General features: G+C 39.5%; 2 protein-coding genes across 3 annotated transcripts in view; one reads left to right on the top strand and one right to left on the bottom strand.

Annotated features, from left to right (window-relative positions):
* Positions 1–21,625, top strand: part of LOC135700616 (deoxyribonuclease TATDN1) — a 155,320-nt gene that overhangs the window by 116,014 nt on the left and 17,681 nt on the right. The gene's annotated exons all lie outside the window — the stretch shown is intronic.
* dom (domino) overlaps positions 1–21,625 on the bottom strand; it is a 43,544-nt gene that overhangs the window by 21,670 nt on the left and 249 nt on the right. The window contains exons 2-13 of one of the 2 annotated variants that reach the window (XM_065221126.1): positions 20,919–21,028; positions 20,189–20,859; positions 6,673–6,844; positions 6,454–6,613; positions 5,816–5,917; positions 4,170–5,191; positions 3,789–3,935; positions 2,893–3,725; positions 2,461–2,647; positions 1,899–2,035; positions 1,649–1,835; positions 313–1,578 (exon numbers count right to left, since the gene is read on the bottom strand). In XM_065221126.1, the coding sequence (XP_065077198.1) occupies positions 313–1,578; positions 1,649–1,835; positions 1,899–2,035; positions 2,461–2,647; positions 2,893–3,725; positions 3,789–3,935; positions 4,170–5,191; positions 5,816–5,917; positions 6,454–6,613; positions 6,673–6,844; positions 20,189–20,859; positions 20,919–21,017 (4,983 nt within the window). In that variant the 5' untranslated portion in view covers positions 21,018–21,028. The remainder of the gene's footprint in view (positions 1–312; positions 1,579–1,648; positions 1,836–1,898; positions 2,036–2,460; positions 2,648–2,892; positions 3,726–3,788; positions 3,936–4,169; positions 5,192–5,815; positions 5,918–6,453; positions 6,614–6,672; positions 6,845–20,188; positions 20,860–20,918; positions 21,029–21,625) is intronic. The other variant, XM_065221127.1, reaches the window with a different exon arrangement.

Below are 21,625 nucleotides of genomic sequence, written 5' to 3'. Positions count from 1 at the left end.
TATCGCGATAGACGCAAAAGTCCGCTGGATGGTCAATGCTTGGGGTTTATTCTGGCTCTATTGCAAAAATCGTAACAAAGAAGAGCTTCGAAACAATCGATTTTAAGAGCCAACTGAAAAGTTAGTACACATTACGATTAATTGACGCGCAGCACTATGGTTCAATAAGCTTGCCCCGCAACATTGCTTCAAGTCGCGCCTTAATTAGTATTGATATTACAGATCCTCGATCAGCTCAAACGCTCACAATATTGCTGCGCGTCAATGTGTCGAGTGTGAGCTACTTTTGAAAGAAGTTTAGACCTCACTCACCTGTGTACTCATTGCCGATATAATCGGATGTAGGATCTTCAGCGCGGGTTTCAACCTTTCCTGGATTGCTTCATCCGTATCTTGTTCCTCATTTGTCCGGGAAGGATAGGGATGTGATACATGGATACTTGGTGCCGGAGCACAAACTGCAGGTACGTAGATGACAAAATTGTTGAACACCGATCGAAATTCTTCCGCTCGCTGTTCGATGGATTTGATGGCCTTTGCCAGACTCCAACTGCCATTGCGCCACACTTTCTGACAGTAATAGGGTCCTACGGAGATAATTGGAACCGCATCCACGTCCGCGAAACCTTCATTTAATGCTTCAGCCACGGATTCACGTAGATCTTCGCCATACATTGGAACGGCATCACATCGCTTCTGGTTCATCCGTCCCAGTAGCTCTAGGATTTGACTTCTTCGTTCTTTGCGCGACTCGTCCACACTGGCCAGGTAAAATTCGGTGCGTATTTTTTGCTCCAACTCTTCCTGTGTCAAGTTGGCGGCGGAAGTAGAATAGGAATGATGCCTAAGTTGTTGAACTATTGAAGTAGCTAGTGTTGATGAGATTGGACTTGCCGTCGAAGGAACATTTTGGTTGCTGCTGGCTGCCACCTTGGTTTGCGTGACGCTTCCAACGACATTTACTGCAGAGGGAGTACTTATACGATTGACCACTGTTAGACGTTGTCCACTGGTGGTCATAAGCGTAGTTGAGGTGCTACTACTCGGCGTTAGAATCAACTGCCTTCCAGCGGAAGTTTGCACAATTTGCGCTACGTGCCCAGCACTGAACCTATTACTAGGAGTACTACTATTGCTAATGCTACTACTGCTACCACTAATCATATCACATCGTTTACGTAGATTTACAGCCGACGATTGTGGATCGTCGAGCGGAATCGCTGTTACCGTTGCCGCCGGTTGCGGATTGATCTCTTCGATCAAAGGTTTCCTATCTACTAGCGAAGAATTTACAAGCGGAACATAACGCGTTCCTTCAGTCTTCATGGCTGGACTGGTTCCAACTCGAACTCCAGTACTATTTCTGCTGATGATTGTTTCCTGAACACGCAAATTTGGCACCCGGACATGCAGCTTCAGTCTACCCGTAGGACATCGTGGTGGTGGTTCCGGTGTTGAATCGATTTCCTCAATCAACCGCTTCGGCATGCATAACCGTTGCGAGCGGTAAGCGACGTATGCGGATAGGAACAGTTCCAACTTCACCAACACCAGATTCAGGGAAGACAGGTCTACTTGCTGTGCAACGAAAAGAACGACATTGAAGGTTTTGCACCCTTTTGATCAACGGACAAAAAAAATAACATACCGTGAATGGATCGTAATTAAACATATTGTATACGAGCGAAGCTGTTCGGAAGTTGATCCCTTCCATTCGAAATGGCGAAATGGTTGGACGTTCCTCGAACATGTTGGGGTGGTTGCAAACCTTCCGGAGTTGCATCAGTACGTTGATCACGCTTAACAAATTGCCTGAGGCAAGCGTTTCCCGCGTTCTGAAACGAAAATAATCGCGTTATTTAAACCAGTAATACGGAACTTAATCTCAATGTACGTACTTTGAACGACTCATGAAATCGTCGTACAAAAACCGTTGCCTTTTGGACAACCGGCACATGACCACATGTTCGTATTTCTTTGGCATTTGTTTCTCGACCTCCGATTTCAACCGACGCAAGAGGAACGGTCGTAGAACCTGAAATTAAATTGAAGCAGAATTCTCATTACAAATCTGTAGTTTCGGGCTTTTCTTCTAATAGACGTAATCTCCAACATTATGATTATTGATCCAACATACCCAAAGAATGAATAAAATCAAAATGAAGAGAACAATAAATTAACGGGTATCGGAACGGTATACAGACTGCGAAAATAAAATATAAACATAAAACGTAATGCAAAACACACCAAAGCCGACTGCTACGTTGTTATCAAGGCACGGAAGACACTCAAATTTCAAAATCAACCAGACAGTCTTGATAAAAATGCAGCTTCGCCCAAAAAAAGAACCCTACTTCACCACGAATGAAATGATCCCTTTAGAAACTTGGACACGACGACGAAAACAAATAAAACGTGGAAAAAATAATCATAATACTACATTACGTACAGGTTACAGACCTTATGAAGGCGTTTGATTATCGTCTCGTTGTACTCCGAGTTGCCTTCAATCATTCCCGTCATCGGATTGGAGAACCATTCCTTAAACTCCCGATGGGATTGGAAAACGTGTGGCATCAGGAAGTGCATCAACGACCACAGTTCCATCAGGTTGTTCTGCAGGGGCGTTCCCGTTAGCAGAAGGCGTCTGTCATGGAGAAACGAGCAAAAATTAGCTAATTTGGTTCACAATGGAGTATTGGAAGATAAATTCGTTCAGATAAAAATAAAAATCAGACAAATGCCTCGATTGTCATCTGATGAACAGCTTCGAAATTCTAAAACAGACTCTCGATGCCGATCAGTGCGTTTAGTAGAATATCATCATAAAGAAAAGAAGGGGTTGGGGGGGGGGGGGTGATCTCCGTTTTCAGTTACACTTATCATACTCACTGTTCTGTTTGAAAATTCAACAGCAGTTGCCACCGTTGTGACTTGAAATTTTTGATGTTTTGTGCCTCGTCCAGGATAAGGTATTTCCACTTTTTCCGTCGAAAACTCTGATGATCCTGGATCACCAACTTGTATGATGTTATGCACACATGGAATGCGTTCACCTTAGTCCAACCCGTCCTCTTGAGTTTACGCTCCTTTTGGGATCCATAATATGTGAGTATTTTGAATCCGGGGCACCACTTCTTGAACTCCATCTCCCAGTTCAGCATCACAGACGACGGAACGATGATCAAGTGAGGTCCCCAGTTACCCCTCATGCATGCCAAATGGGCCAACAGCGAGATGGTTTGGATGGTTTTACCCAGACCCATTTCATCCGCCAGGATTCCATTCAGCTTACGATCGTGCATAGTCACCAACCAATCGAGCCCAATGTGCTGGTACTCCCGCAGAGTGTGCTTCAGCAGGAATGGAATTGGTGTCACAACACTAGTCGACGAGAGGGTATTGCCTTTTGGCTGAATACTTTCGGCGATGGCGGCGGCATCGTTCAGAATTTCATCCTTTTCGCTCTGACTTTTGCCGGCCATTTCATCGTCGAGTAGGTTCTTCAGACCAATGTCCTCGTCCTCGTCGTTTTCCTGCTGCTCGTCCATATCTTCGTCGGATGGAGATAATTCTTCGTCATCAGAGTCCTCCTCCGATGGTTCAGATTCGGCTTCCGATTCACTCTTGCCATCGTCCGAGTCGACTTCCATCTTTTCGTCCACCTTGGGCGGTGGCCGGTTATACTTTGCCATCAGCTCCTCTATACTCATTTCGTTTTCAGCCTGTAAAGAGGGGAGAAACTTGGATTACCTATAATATTTTGCTAGCAGTCAAATAAGACTTACATTCAGTTCATCGATTTCCTGCTTATGATTCTGATTCTTTTCCTGTTTTTCCTGCTCCATAATAGTACCCTCATCATCAGTGCTGTTCTCGGCTGCCGAAAAGTCCTTATCATTACTTTCACTTTCCTTGTCGCTTTCCTCCGGTTCCTGAAAAGTGTGTTATAATATGAAAAGGCGTGTTTTTTTTACATAATATGAAAAGCTGATGTTTTGGACCGCAATGGCTTCAATCAGGCAAATGCCTCGATTGTCATCTGTTAGGAAATCGACTGCATCCAGAATGGAATTGATCAATGTTCAGGTACTTGTAATAGAGTCATCATGGAAGCTGAGCTGGCGACATTTAATCAGATTCTTTAGAAATGGCAAATAGTTACTCACCGATAGAATAATCTTATCCCTGTTCTCCAGGTAATCCTTCGGCAGGTGCTTCAGGAAGTCATCGAGATCCATTTCGGATTCCTTCTGAAGAGCCGCCACCTCTTCGTTGGTTCCGGTTGCCTCCGCTTCCGCCTTGGCAATTGTTTCTTCGTCATCATCGGAATTTTCGCTATCGGGCTGGAACTCATCATCGGAGGCATTCGGCTTCGGCTGAGGTGAGGGTACACGACTTGAACTCAAGCTGTTTGCCTTGCTCGTGTTTCGATCCTGCACCGCTTTGGGTTTGTTCATTCCTTCCACTAGCTGTTGAGAGTATTTTTCTGTTTGATCTACGATGAAGCTGAGCTGCTGATCAAGAGCTTTCTTGCGCTTTTCTTCCAGTTTGGTTTGTTGCTTGTATTCAACCAGCTTTTCCACATTGCCCCAGAAGATCTTGATTTCCTTGGCAACAAAGGCGGCTATACGCTTTAGCTGCTGCTCTTGGGCCTTCTCGGCCCGCTGCGCAGCCATTGCCTTGTCGAGGAAATGCTTCTGGACCATGCGGGCACATTTCTTGGCCGCAGCTTTCTTCCATTTTCGTTCCTGGGCGAAATCTGCGGCCAACCAAACCATTTCCTCAAGCAGATAGTCCCAGTGTGCCTTGGGCCGCTGAGGCTCCTGTAGTTTTGGAAGCCGTCTCTCGCTCCATAGACCCTCCTTCTGCAGTTCCTGTATCCGCTGCATCACGTACACCTCTTGTTTGGCTTTGTTGGTATAATGATCTTGACCGTTGCCACCGGTTGCAGCGTTTGAGGAAGTTCCATTGTGCTGGGCATTGGAGTTTCCACTGTTACCATTTCCGGACGCCACCGAAGAGCCACCGCTTGCCACCTGAACTGCACTGGTTGATGCAGAGGCATACGCAGAGACTCCCAACGTTGATGAAGCCGTCGCTGCAACGGGAGTTGCTGGGACGTGCTTCCGCTTTTCGATGGTCGTGGTCGCTCCGATTCCGATCGGATCCGGAATAATGGGGGTGCCGCCTTAAAAAAATGTAACGAAACAAGGAAAACATACAAACAATCAACAAATCGGCATACACAGACCAGGTACAACATTGAATATGGAAACTATAAATCAGACAAATGCCTCGATAGTCATCCTAAAAATAAGCTTCTTTTGCCTCAAAACGAGGCAAACGAAACAATCAGTAGTAAAGTCATCATTAAAAGAACTAATCCGTACGATAAAGCAAACATAGGGTTCACACGATGCTTCTTGTCGAAGTTGGAATGTTGCATGCTTTTCTGTCAGCCATACAAGTTTTCTATTGCTGTTTCGAACTATCTACAAACCAATGATAGCACTTGTGCTAAATGACCGATGGACATGAACCAAGAAAAATAAAACATTTGAATATGGGAAATGGTATGACTTTTGAGAAACAACAGAAAGTGGAAACTGAAACATTACTATGCCAAATTAAAAGCATCATCATTCGCTCGAGAAACATTCATATATTGAGAAAGCAATGGAAATTAAAACACGCGCTTGTTAAAGTAAACTGAGAATAGCAGCTAGTGAAACTGAAAAAGGAAACAATGAAAGCAAAACATATGTCTTGTTTATTTGATTTTTTTTTTTTTAGTGAGTGGAACGGTGCGAACCTGGCACCAGAGGTACAGAGGGGTTTCCTACCACAGATGGTACGCTAATCTGACCAAAGACCATCCCGTGGCGACCTCCCTGAGGTCTTCCGGGTATGTGACCTACATGTACACAAGGGAGAAAAGAGACAGAAGCCAAGAGAAAAAGTATAAAGATGCGGAAAGAACAAGGAGACAAGTGATTCCGGGGTAATTCAAAACTTATCCTCACTCAAAACCGTAACGAAATAATTCTAAAACCGATTGGATTCAATTTAAAGTAGTCACTCATTGATGTTTTTATTTGTGTAAATGTTTATCTTGTAAACTTCGACCTACAGGTTTCCGAAATGTCCCATGTATCAAGCGCTAAAGTTAAGGCCGATTGCGAATATAAGGCTTGGTAATGATGAGCTTAGTGTATATTTACAGGATAAACATGTGGAAATGATAAAAGGACCAACTCAATCAGACATACACAATGTGGTCGTGTGCAAACTGAAAAATTAGATGTTTAAATAAACGTGAGTTGTGATAGAGGTATGGATTGGTGGCATGTATGAACAGTCAAACAAACCGAAGGGTTTTCACAAGTGAAACAAACAAAACCTGCAAAAGCATCGAGTTAGTAGGCACAGAATCAAATGGTAGGACTTTACCCTGCTGACTCAGCTGAGCCACTGCGGCTGGTAATTGCGTCGACACGGCTACTGGCGTCGCTCCTACACCTGGAATTTTAATTTCTGCTCCTTGGGGTAGGTTCGACGACGAGCTTCCGCCGCTGGTCGACAGCGATGACGGTAGCGATCGGTTCGATTGCTGTAAAATGGAAAGCGCCCGTAAGTGATCTGTAGCACGATGATTTACCTACAACGAACCTGTTTAAGTATTTCTCCTGCTTCTTCCAGATTGGATGATAATGGTTCTAACTTATACGTTCTCATAAAGTTCAAAAATGCTGGCGTATGTGGCTTCTTTCTCCATACAGGATATTCCATCATAGTACCACCGGACTGAAGAAAAAACAGTTCCGCTACATGTTCAGAGTACCTGGTCGGGGGAAAAACAATATGGTTTGGTTCATGTTAGTATTTGAAGCTTTGAACAGTTGGAATATTGTGTTAACTTTATACTACACTGGCTTCAATCAGACAAATGCCTCGATTGTCATCTGATAGGAAATTGGTCGCATCCAGAATGGAATTGACCAATGTTCAGACACTTGTATTATAGTCATCATGGAAGCAGAATATTTCTATGAAATCCAAATGAATACATATGGGAATTTAAAGGGAATTTTGAGAGAATGCTGATAAATTTCCGAAGGATAACGCTTAAAAAGAATTATGGAGAATAATTAAAGCAAACCCCCCACGTGAGAGTTATTGAGTAGTAAAATAATTGTACCATGAAGTCTTAGTTTCCGGGAGAGGATGCCTAAATTGCTATGCAGATAATTTCGCAGGCTGTTATGTATAATAATGTCAGGAGAATGCCAGAGCGAACCATAAGATTATTTAGGGGAATCAATCCCGTAAATAACTCTGAAGACATCTGGGATCCTTCTAAGGGAATTCGTGTGAAAATGCCATAGGTATCTTCTAAGAATAAAGAAATTGTCTAGCTAATTCAGACATAGAAAAAAATCAAGATTCCGGACACAGAATTCTAGATTCCGGACTTAGTACATTGTTCATGCTTACAAAAAACATCTTAGATTCCGATATAAGAAAACTTTTCAAAAGCACAAGTCCAACTTGCACGGCGAGTCGGATCTCATCATAATGGGAATCACGATGGACACAGGTTATCGATAACCGCACTTCCGGATAAATCCCTACCCGGGTGTTCGAAGAAAAGTTGCGGACGTCGCCAGGCATGGAAAATCATTTGCATTCATTTCGTGCATTCATTTACATTCATTTACCTCTAACTTTTTTCATCAACAGCATTTCGCAAAATGATGCACATAATTTTTGTAGGTTTTATTATTAACTACAAGTTTTGTTAACAAGTCAAATCCGTATCTCTGAAAGATGACGAACCAGAGCGAACAGAAGCCACTACTGTTTTTCAGTGAATGTATTTTACATTCACTGAAAAACAGTAACAAGTTCTGTCCGCTCTAGTTCGTGATGCATAAAAAATACAGATTCGCGTTTTGAGCAAAAGTTGTAGCTAATAACAAAGCCTACAAAACCTCTTTATATCATTTTGTGGTATGCTGTTGATGAAAAAAGTTAGTGGCAAATGAATGTAAATGATTGTCCATGCCTGGACGTCGCCAGAATTTACCGAATTCATGAACATTTATTCCGAGAGTAAACAATGTTATGAATTCCTAAAAGGATTTCAGTATGTTAAATTTAGCATAAATTACCGGGTATCAACTACGACATACTTTTGCTAATTCAACACCTCTTCAAACATAAATCCGATTGCGTCGTAGGCATCCCTAGCTTGCGCAGTTTCAGCTGTTGCATATTAAATATTGATTAGCAAACGGGTGCTTATAATCTTCAAATTAATTAATTTTCCCTTACCTTTTAGTTCGGTAATATAGACTTAATTGTAGTTTGTAGAATAATATAGCAGTTTCTCCTAAATTTCTATTAATAGATGTAGCCTATTATTTAAGAACACTAGTCAGTAATTTGATTCGGTATTTATAATTTGTTCTTCTCACCTTATGTTGATCAGTATTAACTGTAGGAAAAAAACTATGTTTAAGCACTATATAGGTTAGCTTAGGTTAAGAAACTAGATTTTTAAGGATATTAAATATAGAATAATTTTCACTTTCACTTTCTTATCTATCGAGCTACTTTTGTCTTCTATCCCGTTTGGCAAGTCATCAACGGATGACAAATCGCGATCACGACAGCGAAGGTGACATAGCGATCATGCGAGATCAGTGACGGGTCCCGCTGCTCACTTCTCATCACTCACAGGAAGTCGAGGGGTTCGCCGAATCGGCGTAGTAACACCGGGAGTTGTGTGATACTGCAAAAAAAAAACAACCGACTGCTATTTACGTGCGTCTTATATTTACAATGCTAGATAGAGCTAAAATTAGGGCGTAACAGTTTTTGTAAACAATGACTTCTCTCGACGATGTCTCGACAGTCATGGCTCTCCCTGGCAAATCGACATCACCATCGAGAAGGGGAAAACTTCTCCTTCCCGATGGATTCGTTGGGAGGCGTGCCTTGAATACCCAGAAATCAACGAGAGAATTCATTGTTTACAAAAGCTGTTTAGCCGTTATTCCAGCTCTATCTAGAATGGACAACAGTGAACTACACGATAAAAAGTTGTCACATCTAACCCAAATGCTCAGTCTGTCATTCGGCACTACGAATCGAAGTGATTTATCATTAATTTTCAAGTGAGGGGCTGTTCATTAACTACGTAGACAGTTTTTTTTTTTATTATTGACCCCCCTCCCCCTGCGTAGACAATTGCCCATACAAAATTTTTAAAATTTGAATGGACCGTGGATAATTGTTAAAATATGTAAAAATTGAAAATTTGCCTTTTTCTGTACGTTTTGGTAATCAAAAAGCTTATCAAATCATAGGAAAAGTGGTCTTCTAGGAAATTGTAAGTGGCTCCAATGGTAATGTATATCTGCAGGTAAATAGTTGATTTTTAGACTACGTAAACGGAAGCTCCACCGCTTAAAATTTTCTTTATTGTTGCAGGATCGTTGCATTATCCCGGAATGCAACGAGGATAAATTTCTACTTTTTCGGGTTTCGAATTCGGGGAGCAATAAATTTGCGCAGATAAAGGAACAGGAAAAGACCGAATTGCTCCCATCATTTTGTTGAAGCAGACTTGGTTGAATATAAGTCCCAAAGTTTGTTGTCGTGGGGTAATTTGAGATTAATTTCATGTGGCCACTCCCCGCGGGATGGAAAATTTGCAGCACAAACCCATTCCTCTCAATTCTTGATTTGCTGGTATAGCCCAGGCACACAATATGCTAGGTATCTAAATCCGCTAGCACGGAGGAGTCCATAATCCAAACATAATCCAGTATATCCAGCAGACTGACTTGGACGTCGATTTCGGGATGGGAATCTACAATCATACAAAACATAACCTAAATAATATCGGTGCATCAAAAAACGCATTTTCATTATCTTTCAAAGACATTGCAATGAAAATTAACATAACATTATATTATTCGACAAACAATAACAATGATAGTATCGCACTATTTTGAACTTTTTTTTTTCAATAATTTATAATTCAAACTCTGGAACAGGGCTTTACATTTTCGAAGCTCTAAAATGAACTCGTGTTTTGTTTCTCTCATACATACGTGTTCGACGCTTCATTTCTATAACGCCTAGCTAGACTATCAGCAAGAAACGAAAATAAAAAAGCAGGACGCTTAGAAGGAAAGGCTGGCTGTGGAACTTCTCGTCGTTGCTTTACTCATCGCTTTCAACGTAACTAACGTCGATTTTCTAGTTAAACGAAACCTCATTATGGCTTTCAATCCCCTTTCACGAACACTCTATCACCGCTCTTTCAATTTGTTTAAAATGCATTATGTCCCGTTTTCGTTATTTTTTTTAGATAAATATGTGGATGGAAGATAAATTAAACATATTACGTGTAATCTTCAAGTGTTTTCACGTGAGAAATGCTTTAAATATGTAATTTCATTTTCCGTCAGATACGTCATGAAACCTCTGTTGATGTGTTTCATGAAAGAGAAAACTATCAAAGTCGAGCGCTCTTTCGCTCATCTGTTTCACCGAAGCTTGAAAGGAAGACCAATGGAACGACGGGAGAAAGAGAGACAAGCGATTGAACATTTGTTTGTGCACCGTGCACGCCGACTGAGGTTCTAGAATGCTGCGAAGTTGTTCGACTTTAATAGAAAAAGAAAGCCAGCAGTCTCTTCGTCGCATCGATTTGGTCGATTGAAGCTGATATTGTGACGCCCTGCTCTGGAATTTAAACCGACTGTCATAAATTTATCACCATCGACTAGTACACTGAACTAACGAGAAACGTAAATTTCACCTGAAAAATCAGGTAATCTTTCAAAAATATAAATCCAATAAGAATTACATGCTACACATAAATATCAATGGCATGGTAATGAATTCCACTAGATTGACTGATGGAGTTCAAGTGCTATACAGATAAATGTTAAGTGAAGTTCACGTAAATTTTAAGGGACCTCATGATGTGAAAACTGTCTGCGTATTTGTTAGTTCAAAATGGCGGCAGATGAAAATATGCGAGTTTTGTTTCTAGGAGATTGGGATTTTTAATGTTTGTGAGCGTAAGTTTGATTAATATCAATATATGAATCCTAATTTTCAATACCCAAAATAAATTGAAGAGTGTAAAATCGGATTGAGCAGTCCTCACAAGCTTAATGGCCGAACTACAGGAGTGCTTACAACAAAAAGACGTCTATTGGAGACATGATGTCCTTTTCGAAGTCATTGGTTGTTGGAGGAAAATAAATGTAAGGATCAAACTTAATGTTTTAAATAAACCAATAACCAACTTTAGCTTTATTCAGGAGCAGCAATTTTTATAGAGCATTATGGAGCAAACAAATGCAAAACAATCAACTTAACAACAACCAGTCAACAGGATTTATAATTAAGAATAAGTTTAATACACATGATAGTTACTAAAAAGAACAGTTTTGTTTTACGTTAATTATAATAAAGTAAAAATTGAACAAATAAGTTAAATTTTATTTAAAAAAAATCCGGATGAAATAATGCAATACCACTGTATTAAAACACATGAAACATACCACAAATTCACATAAATATTACTACAAAATCCAGTGACGATTACTAAACAATTCACGTAACTTTTAAGTGAATCTAATTTGATGATCATCGGAACGACCGATAAAATTTACGTGAAAATCACTTGATTTTCATATGAATCACTTGAAACAGCATTTCATTCCCAAAACACGTAATATTCACCTGAAAAGTATGATGGAAAATATCTACGTACCTTTTCAGGTGAATATTACGTGAATTGTATTTGCAGTGTACTATTTCCTGCCACAAGTGACGCATAAATTTCACTTGGATTCTACTATATGTCGTAAATTTTAATGATGACGTCGGAAGTCGCTTTTCCCACGCGCGTGTTTCGGGTTGGTGGGCGCGACAACTCTCATTTCAAATTAACTGTGCATTATTTCCGCATTCGCCCTCTGCAGTGAGTTTGAGCCCTGAAACTTGTGAGTTTGACGGAACCACCAGCACCAAATTGTCGGGGTAAACTGACATTACACTGGAGTTGTCAAGTTGCCCCCGGGTTGATAGACACTAATAGCGAATTCGTTTATTGTCGGGTTAACACCACCGACGAACCGACATGCCACATCAGGAGCATTTCGTTTGTCCACAATTCGAATTGTCAAACGAGCGATTCGAACTTTTAAACGGGCGATCAGATCTGTCAAATGAGGTTAGACGCAAAGCAAGGCAATATTAATTATACGTGGATTCGTGGATTGTGCTACATTTCCCCGAATCCCATACAAACATATACCCCATTTCCCGAATCTAATTTCCTCGAATGAAATCCAAAATTTATAAAATACCTTGACTCGCGATTAGGTTGCTTTCGCGAGCATTAAGAAGACATCTTTGTCTTGAATATTGCTACAATTAACCTTAAAAGAACAGCTCATGATTAAAAGAAGGGAAAATCTCTGTTCAAAGTAAATCAATGGGGCGAGAGTTTTAGTTAGGCGGCGGCAGTACCAGAAGTGGAAGTGTAAAAATTGGTAATATATTTTTAAGAGATTTTCCCTTCTTTTATACATGAGCAGTTCTTTCGAGAACTTTGGCAAAACTAATATCGATGATTTGACAGATTGCTAATATATTTTTAGGAGATTTTCCCTTCTTTTTTAAATTTATTTAAGAGATAAGGGTTGAAAATTTCCTTACCTTTTTTTTCGGGGATGTGGCATTCGGGGAACCGGCATTCGGGGAAATGGGTATTCGGGGAAACGACATTCGGGGAAATGTAGCACAATCGGATTCGTGTCCTTGATCATGGTATGACGCGATCGGATGAGTAGATGTCGGTAGTGTTTAACGTATTTTAAATATGGCGTCTTGGGCACGAATTTGAAAGTAGCTTGTATGAGCTGTCACGTCGGTCCGTCGGTGTTAACGATTGTACGACTTTTCCCCGAAAACCAGTTCCCCGAAAACACTTTCCTCGAAAGTTTTATCCCCGAAATACGATTCCCCGAATGAACCAGTTCCCCGAAAGGAACGTTTTCCCGAAAACTATTTCCCCGAAAGAACTAGTTTCCCGAAAGATACAATTTACACTGTGCGATCTATTTAAATATGATCCTTGGGTTTGTTACAACTTATCTATATGAAATTGAGAAAAACATCTTTGCTGAATATTGATAAACAGAACAAAGTCGTTCAACACCCTAGATAAAGTTTGTGGTTATGACTTGTTATGATATTTGGCGGTTTATCAAATTGATATCTGATTGTAATGAGCATAAAGACTGAGCTTTGATATAAAGAAGGGAAAATTGTGTCAGTTTCATCAAATCTTTCGCTGGTTAACTACTTGTATCGAACAATACCACAATACACATATCAATGTGTGTCGAATTAAAGTGGACTCTACACGACTGTTTGTATTGACAATAATCGTATTGTCAATGCATTTTATATTGACGTCAATACATCGGTATTGACAATATATCTGTATTCACATCATCAATATTATTGTCAATAAAAGTATTGACAATATTTCTTACCGTGTGGGGTTCGCTTAAGACAATAGTTTGACTTTCGTTAAAACTACATGTAAGGTCACACACTAAGATTATTTCACCGAAATCTGTGAAATTTTACCGAAATCTCAACAGCTGAACGTTCGGTAAACAGTTCGGTGATTTTTCACAGATTTCCTGTAGTTTTTTACCGAATATTCTGAAATCGGTGTATGGTGTTTTCTTCTTGCTCCATACAATTTTGGATTCGGCCTATAAGGAGTCGCAAAGTGACTATAGCATGTATTGCATGGGGACGCATGGTATCTTTTATTTATTAGTATGGAGTTTTTTAACGTTCGTACCTATCCAACATACACACACACACACACACATACATTGTATGCAATTAGCTCCATGGAACATACCAAGTTATACGTCAAATAATTCAACTAAGATAAAAAGAAGGAAAAATTCTTGCAACAAACAAAATTTTCCCTGCTTTGTATCACAGCTCGTTCTTTAACGTTTTGAAGAATAAATATCTTACTAATTTATAAAACTGATATCTAATCGTAATCAAATTAAAAAACGAGCCGTTAGGGGCCATACATTAATTATGTCACGCGAAATTGAGGCAAAATTAATCAATCACAGATTTCTACACGTCCCTCCTTAGGGCGTGACATAATTTGTACATCACCCCTTATACAAAGAAGAAAAATCGTTGTTTGTTTCAAGAAATGTTCCTTCTTTGTGGCACAGCTCGTTTCTTAACGTATCGCATAATATCTACCCTAATAAAAATGTTATGGTTAATTTGCTTAACGACGTGTTCTGGGTATCATCCAAACCATTTGTGGAATAGTTCACACATTTGGGTTATCGTTCGTTTATGGTAATTTTTTATTAGGGTATCTAATTGGTTTTATCAAAGAGATATCATTTTCCTTTCTTTGTATCACGGCTCGTTCTTCAATTTTATTACAATGAGATATCGCTTTGATAAATTAGTAAGATATTTATTCTTCAAAACGTTAAAGAACGAGCTGTGATACAAAGAAGGGAAAATTTTGCTTGTCGCAAGAAATTTTCCTTCTTTGAATCATAGTTCATTCTTTGACGTATAATATGGTATGATCCATGGAGCTAATTGCATACAATGTGTGTGTTTGTTTGATAGGTACGACCGTTAAAAAAAAACTCCATACAAACAAAGAAAAGATATCATGCGTCCCCTTGCCATACATATTAGTCACATGGCGACTCCTTATAGGGTGAATCTAAAATTGTATGGAGCACGAAGAAATCAATATGTGTTGAATAAAGACAAAAGTTTGACTTTCGTTAAAACTACATGGAAAGGTCAAAAGCTGCTGAAATAGGATTACACCGATTTCAGGAGCTTGAACTTTACATTTTGTTTTAACGAAAGTCAAACTTTTGTTTTTATTCGACGCACATTAATATGTTTATTGTGGTATTGTTCGATACAAGTAGTTAACCAGCGAAGATGCGCAGATTCGGGGAAATGGTACATTCGGGGAAATTATTTTCTGGGAACTGTGCCATTCGGGGAAAAGTTACATTCGGGGCAATAACTTTCGAGGAAAGTGTTTACGGGGGACTGGTTTTCGGGGAAAAGTCGTACAATCGGTGTTAACACCAGTTCCAACCTAGTGCGAAACCGAACATTTTGTCAGTGTGAACCTCAACCTGAGCTTGGTTTCAAAAACAAACGAGCAAACTGACGTTTGTCAAAAAACAAGCAGACCCAATCTTGATACCCGATCCAGGTTGGAACTGAATAATAAACAGTGGCGTTTCCTTAACCTCAATCTACCTGTGCACCAACTCTCAAAACATAAACAATTATCAAAATATTGCTTGCAATGGATAGATATCGAGAAAATTAGAAGATAGTGTTTTTTTTTCCGTTTCGAGTATGAATATGGCATCTAATTTGGTTTTGAACGTTGGTGCACAGATAAAAAGTGAGGTTATGGGAAGCCACTGTGCAAAGGTTAACATGCACCAAAACCGCTTAAGGGACGACCTCGAATCAGTAAAACCGTTTAAAACTAAACATCTAAATTACGTAAGATACGAAAATCGTGCAAATTGCGAACGCCGCGCAAGACAACCATAGAGAAAAAACAGCTTATTATCACTTAAAGCACAGACAAACAGCCGTAACTCTTTGAAAAAGTTTTTTCTGAAAACATAGTCACCCCTATTCTGTATTTCGTTTCGAACGAAATTCTCATACAAAAAAATATTTTTTTGTATGAGAATTTCGTTCGAAACGAAATACAGAATAGGGGTGAGTATCTCAAAACATAGGGCCTCAGTAACGACATCTCTCGGGCTTCTCGCGGAAAACAAGCTTGCTCGCTAACTCGCAAACAATATTGCATAAAATTTCTATAGAATGTATAGAAACGTCAAAGTGATCCGATGCCAGGCGCTGCGGCGAGTAGTTCGCGGAACTTATAATATTCAAATCAACCGTTAAATGCGTGAACGAAGATACACAATGAAGAGTTTTTTTTTTCCCTTTGGTTTGTTTTCCGTCGATCTTGTTTTTCGTGCTGAGCACCAATGCTACCGACGCGCCAGGAAGGCAGCTCCCACACCTGGACCCTACATATCGACCCATCAACTCATGAACCGGGGACCAACGGCTTTACTTCCTACTAGGCGTGATCAGAGATGTTATGCCTCAGAACATCCCGGCGGCGCCGACTGGGATTGAACCCAGGCCTGCTGGAGTGAGAGGTAATCACGCTTACCACTACACCACCGGCGCCGTTATAATGAAGAGTTACGTCTGCTTGTCTGTGCTTAAAGGGTGCCACAAAAATAAATGTTGATTAATTTTGGTTTCCTCCCTAGAAATTCTTTGTTTCAAATTAGTTATTTTACCGCACGTATTTTAAAGTTTCCCGACCGTACCGAAAAAATTCTAAACTTTTCATAACCACGGCTATGCAAAAAAACGTTTCTTGCTATTTTGCCATAGTTCGATAGAAGCAGTTATTATCTAGTGCACAAATCGTCAGATAATGGTTTTGCAGCTACAGAATTACTAACGAAACCGAAAGTCGATGAAGAGAATCGACCAAAGTAGAGAGAAAATTTTGAAATGTTCATCGAAATTATCAACATAAAGATATTTGATCATGGATAAAAAAATGGATAAAAAAAATTGTGCAAAAGTAGGCCGACGTATTTTTGATCTTCATCCAGCCTTAAAGGATTAAGAGTATTATCAAGAAAAGACTTCCTAGTTAGTTGCATGAAAAGAATTTCATGATAGGTCACACGGTTCCAGAAATTATTACGAAGACCCTTATAACGGGTGTCACTTCACTGTGAAAACAAAGTTAAGTGATAAATTGTCATTCACGGTAGTCAGGCATATCAAATAGGAATCACTTAACCGTGAGTGAAACACTTTCACTTCACTTCCTATTCCTTTGTGTCACCCGTAATAATGGACGAAATTGCTTGAAATACACCAAAAAAGTGCAATCCGGTCTTCTAAAACATAAAAATCTTTTTCGTAATTTATCAGCAGAATTCTCGAAAAAACAACTTTCCAAATAGACCAATGTTCATTGATCGATTCTCTTCACCGACTTACTCTTTGAATCACCATGGCCGTGTAAAGGCATTTTTGTGGATATTTTTGACACACAGTTTGATGAAAGAAGTTACGATTACAATTCAGCATCCAATGCCAAAAATACGCCAGGAAACGGTTTTTGTAGTCAAGTTATTAACGAAATAGAAACTCGATGAAAAGAATCCATCAATGTAAGATTGGTCCTTTTTAATATAAAGAGATAAGCATTAGTAATTTCCAGGGGCCTGGCTGGCGGCCATGTTTTTGATGCTTTATCTGTTCTTGTCTTTCTGCTTACAGCACGATTTTGCTTCCCTTTCCTTCATGTATACGTCAGGCCGTATTTAAATAAGACCCGTGATCTTGCCTACTGTCAAATGTATAGGATTGATATGGGGTTGTCAGTTTCCTGGTAATTTCCATTTCATTCCACTACTTTAATAGCTTATCATGATAGATACGCGTATTTCGACAGGACACTTAAGTCTGCACATTGTAGACGAAATACGCGTATCAGTCAAGGGTAAACAATTAAGATAGTAGAGTTAAATTACTAATTCTTGAACTTATCAAAATCTAACCCCCTAACTTAAGGGGGTTAGATTTTGATAAGTTTTTTAGTGGGAATGGCACTGATGAAGACTGCACATTGTAGTCGAAATACGTAGGGTAAACGCTCCTATAGTTGCGGTACGTTAGAAGCGTTAGGTTCCTATAGTTGTGTATTGAGTCTCCATACACAACTATAGGAACCTAACGCTTCTAACGTACCGCAACTATAGGAGCGTTTCCCCTAATGGATACCAAAATTAATTAAGTGGAATTAAATGGAAGATAACCTTTTTGCTGTTTTACTAATTCTTCTCTATCTTTATACAAGTACACTGGAGTCGCTTTTTACGCGGGTGATACGTCCCGCGTAAAAAAAAACCGCGTAAAAAAAAACCGCGTAAATTCCGGAATCCGCGTAAAAAAAAACCGCGTAAATTCCGAAATCCGCGTAAAAAAAAACCGAGTAAAAAAAGACCGTGTAAGAAAAAAACGCGTAAAAAGCGATATACCGCGTAAATTCTGAAATCCGCGTAAAAAAAAACCAAAATCCGCGTAAAAAAAAACCGCGTAAATTCCGGAATCCGCGTAAAAAAAAACCGCGTAAATTCCGAAATCCGCGTAAAAAAAAACCGCGTAAAAAAAAACCGTGTAAAAAAAAACCGCGTAAAAAGCGACTCCAGTGTATTCCACTAAGACGCCCACATTCATCAGGATTCCTTTTGAAAAATTGAGTGGGAATGTATTTTAAAACACACACAAAAATGATTATTGTACTTTACATTCGTTTGAACGCTTTGCTATTTAGAAACAATACTATTTTTGCGGTAGTCAGTGAATAATAATGTTGAAAATTCAGTACAAACGGTAAAATCACAATTTTACTTTGAATTTCATGCTACAGTATAGAAGAAAAAACATAGGACGTTTTCACTAGTCAAGTTGCACATCGGACATGTAACGTCGGACGATGTTTCTTAATGACATAATCCATGAGTGTTACATTGGACGTTTTGTTACTAGATGATACTACACACTAATCGAGTCAGTAGGGTTTTACTGAGTTTTTGAATTGCGGAACTGTTCGGTAAAAGTTTAAAAATCTGTGGAAAATTTATTAATGAGAAAATTTGTTCTGAACTTTTACATACTTAGTTCTGTTAACCTCATTTAATGATAGAAAATAAAATTGGTCGATTTAATTGATTCCTTACGGATAACGGTCATTTGAATTTTTACCGACTTTTTCAGCAATTCAAAAACCCAGTAAAAAAATACTGACTACTGTAAAAAAATCTTAGTGTGTAGATTCCTTTTCACAGATTTCAGAATAGAGTACCTAACCTAACCATGCCCAGCCTTTAGAAAATGAGCACCAATCATGTTAGGCAGTCCAAATGTCCGAATTAATAATCGTGTACCCATCATTTCAAACAACTATTTCCCCACCTGAATAGCAACACTTCTTCTTCTTCTTATTCGCATTTCAAGCTTATTGCTTAGCGCATATTAGCTTATTGCGTGCTCTCAACTTAGTGTTCTAAATGCACTTCCACAGTTATTAATTGAGAGCTTTCGATGCCAATACCAATGCATGAATTTGTATATTGTGTGGCAAGCACAATGATACTCTATGCCCAGGGAAGTCGAGAAAATTTCCAACCCGAAAGATTCCCTCGACCGGACCGGGAATCGAACCCGCCGCCTCCGGCTTGGTAATATCGTGCCTTTACTGTCTAGGCTATGAGGCCCCACAATTGAATAGCAACCCCCGGTACGCAAGTAGCGTTATGGAAGAGGTTGGTAAATGTGCCTTATTTACTCATTGGTACGGTTGCTCTTAATGGAAGAAATTGTATCACTTATGCCGCGGATACACTTGCATGACCTACTATGAGCAAGAGAATTATTTGTATAATAATTATGAGCACCATACAACAAACTATACACAAACTATACAAGTGTGACCATGGATGTACTTATAATTTATTATACAAATAATGCTCATGCTCATAGTTTGCCATCCAAGTGTGTGGCCGCGGCATATTGCAATGATAGAAGAGCAATAGTATGTATCGATTAACTCAATTGGTTTACATTTGTTTCTAAGGACCTTTTGAAAAGTTACGCGTGATTTCCGACTATTTTCGGCACACAGTTCGATAAAAGAAGCTATTTTCTAGCATCTAATACGACAAGACACGTCAAACGTTTCTGTAACCGAGATATTAACCTTTAATATTAATTGTAATTTATTTAGTCAAACGTAATCCTGATGGATGAACCTTTTATCAGAACAACGAAAATTATTACCGGAAGAGAAAGTCGATGGAGTTAATCGATTGAACGTTTTGCATTGTTCTGGATGCTATATGATAAAAGAAACCTTTAACCACCATCCCTAAACGACAACAGTTTGATAATAATAAAGATACAGATGTAAAACAACATTTCCACTTACTTTTCTTTAATGCTCCTTAATCTCATATACTTGTGTTCTAGAATGAGCTTCTTGAGGGCGGAAATGTCATGTTCTACTTCGACCACAGGATTTTGCTCTAACTTTAGACGTTTTCGGGCCGTAGGCGAAACGGGAACTGACCCGACAGGGCCTACAACTGCACCCGCACTTGTTCCAGTCACTATTCCACTAGCCGTCTGAATGTACGTACTTCCACTGCTTGCTCCAATGTTACTTCCAAACACACTCACAATGCCACTTGATTGATTTCCAATTATTATTCCACTTGCACTAGTGTTATTGTTTCCACTTCCTATAACAGCAGTACTCTGCGTTCGCACTCCACTAACCGATTGTGCTCCGATAACGTTTAATTCATTGCTTACACTACTCACACCACCAATTACATTACTGCCACTGTTTGTTGATGACACAAATTGTTGCTGATTGTAGTGCACTGCTCCACCAGCACCGACAGTGCCGGCTGGAACCAGACTAACTGTATTGTTTGTAAAGTTTTGCTGTTGCTGCTGCTGTTGCTGTTGAAGTGGCTTATTCACGAGTCCTGATGCAGTGCTCTGCATTGGCTGTAGCTGCTGAAAGGTATGCTGTCTTTCGTCGGCTGGCGAACGGGACATTGGTGATGTAGCAACCACAGGCCCAACGGGCAACTAGAATACAAAACAAACTTGCTAATCGTTGTTTATAAATACCGGTACCTTAAACTTACATGGCCTGCACTGCTGATGCTTGATATTCTGCGGTCAGTCCCAGCAGGAAGGGCTAGGTTTTGACCTCTCTGCCCTCCCGCTGAATCACCTTCATTCATTTTTTAATCATCTGCAATGGAAAACAAAAAAATAAGCATTAGCAAAACTTTTCTGACGAAAACTCAGTATTTTGCAACCATTCACATTGATCAGACAAATGCCTCGATTGTAATCTGGAAATACTTCGCCGCTCAAGAATAGAGGAGCAAAATATTCATTTATTTAATGTACATTTTTCATCATTCAAGATCAAGCTTGATCTGCTTTTCCTCACTAACAGAGTGCTTAGGTAAACAAAGCGTAAACAAAAATAGCCCGCGTTTTACATCTTCACTGCTGTCACTGTTTGAAACGTTGTTCATCTCTGGATACATCTTCACCTGATAGTGCTGATAAAGTTGGAACTGTTTCAATCACCATCGTAACTGTTTTTATACATATTACCGAACTTTTTTACGAACGTAATACGCAGAACATAAGCATATTCCATTATTTATTACTTCTCCATGCTTAAAACATAGTTGTAAATTGTTCACATAAAAAAAAAAACTACAAAAAGTATGTGTATTTAAATTTCCGATCAAAAGCGTTGGAAAATTTTAATTTACAAAAATAAAATAATCACTACAGCACAGCACTTCAGCAGTCAGCGAGTTGAACCCACCGC

Source organism: Ochlerotatus camptorhynchus, unplaced genomic scaffold (assembly GCF_037179485.1).
Source record: "Ochlerotatus camptorhynchus isolate MF236.1 unplaced genomic scaffold, CSIRO-AGI_Acam_v1.1 ptg000139l, whole genome shotgun sequence".
Lineage (NCBI taxonomy): Eukaryota > Metazoa > Arthropoda > Insecta > Diptera > Culicidae > Ochlerotatus > Ochlerotatus camptorhynchus.
This window is presented reverse-complemented; position numbering and strand designations above follow the sequence as displayed.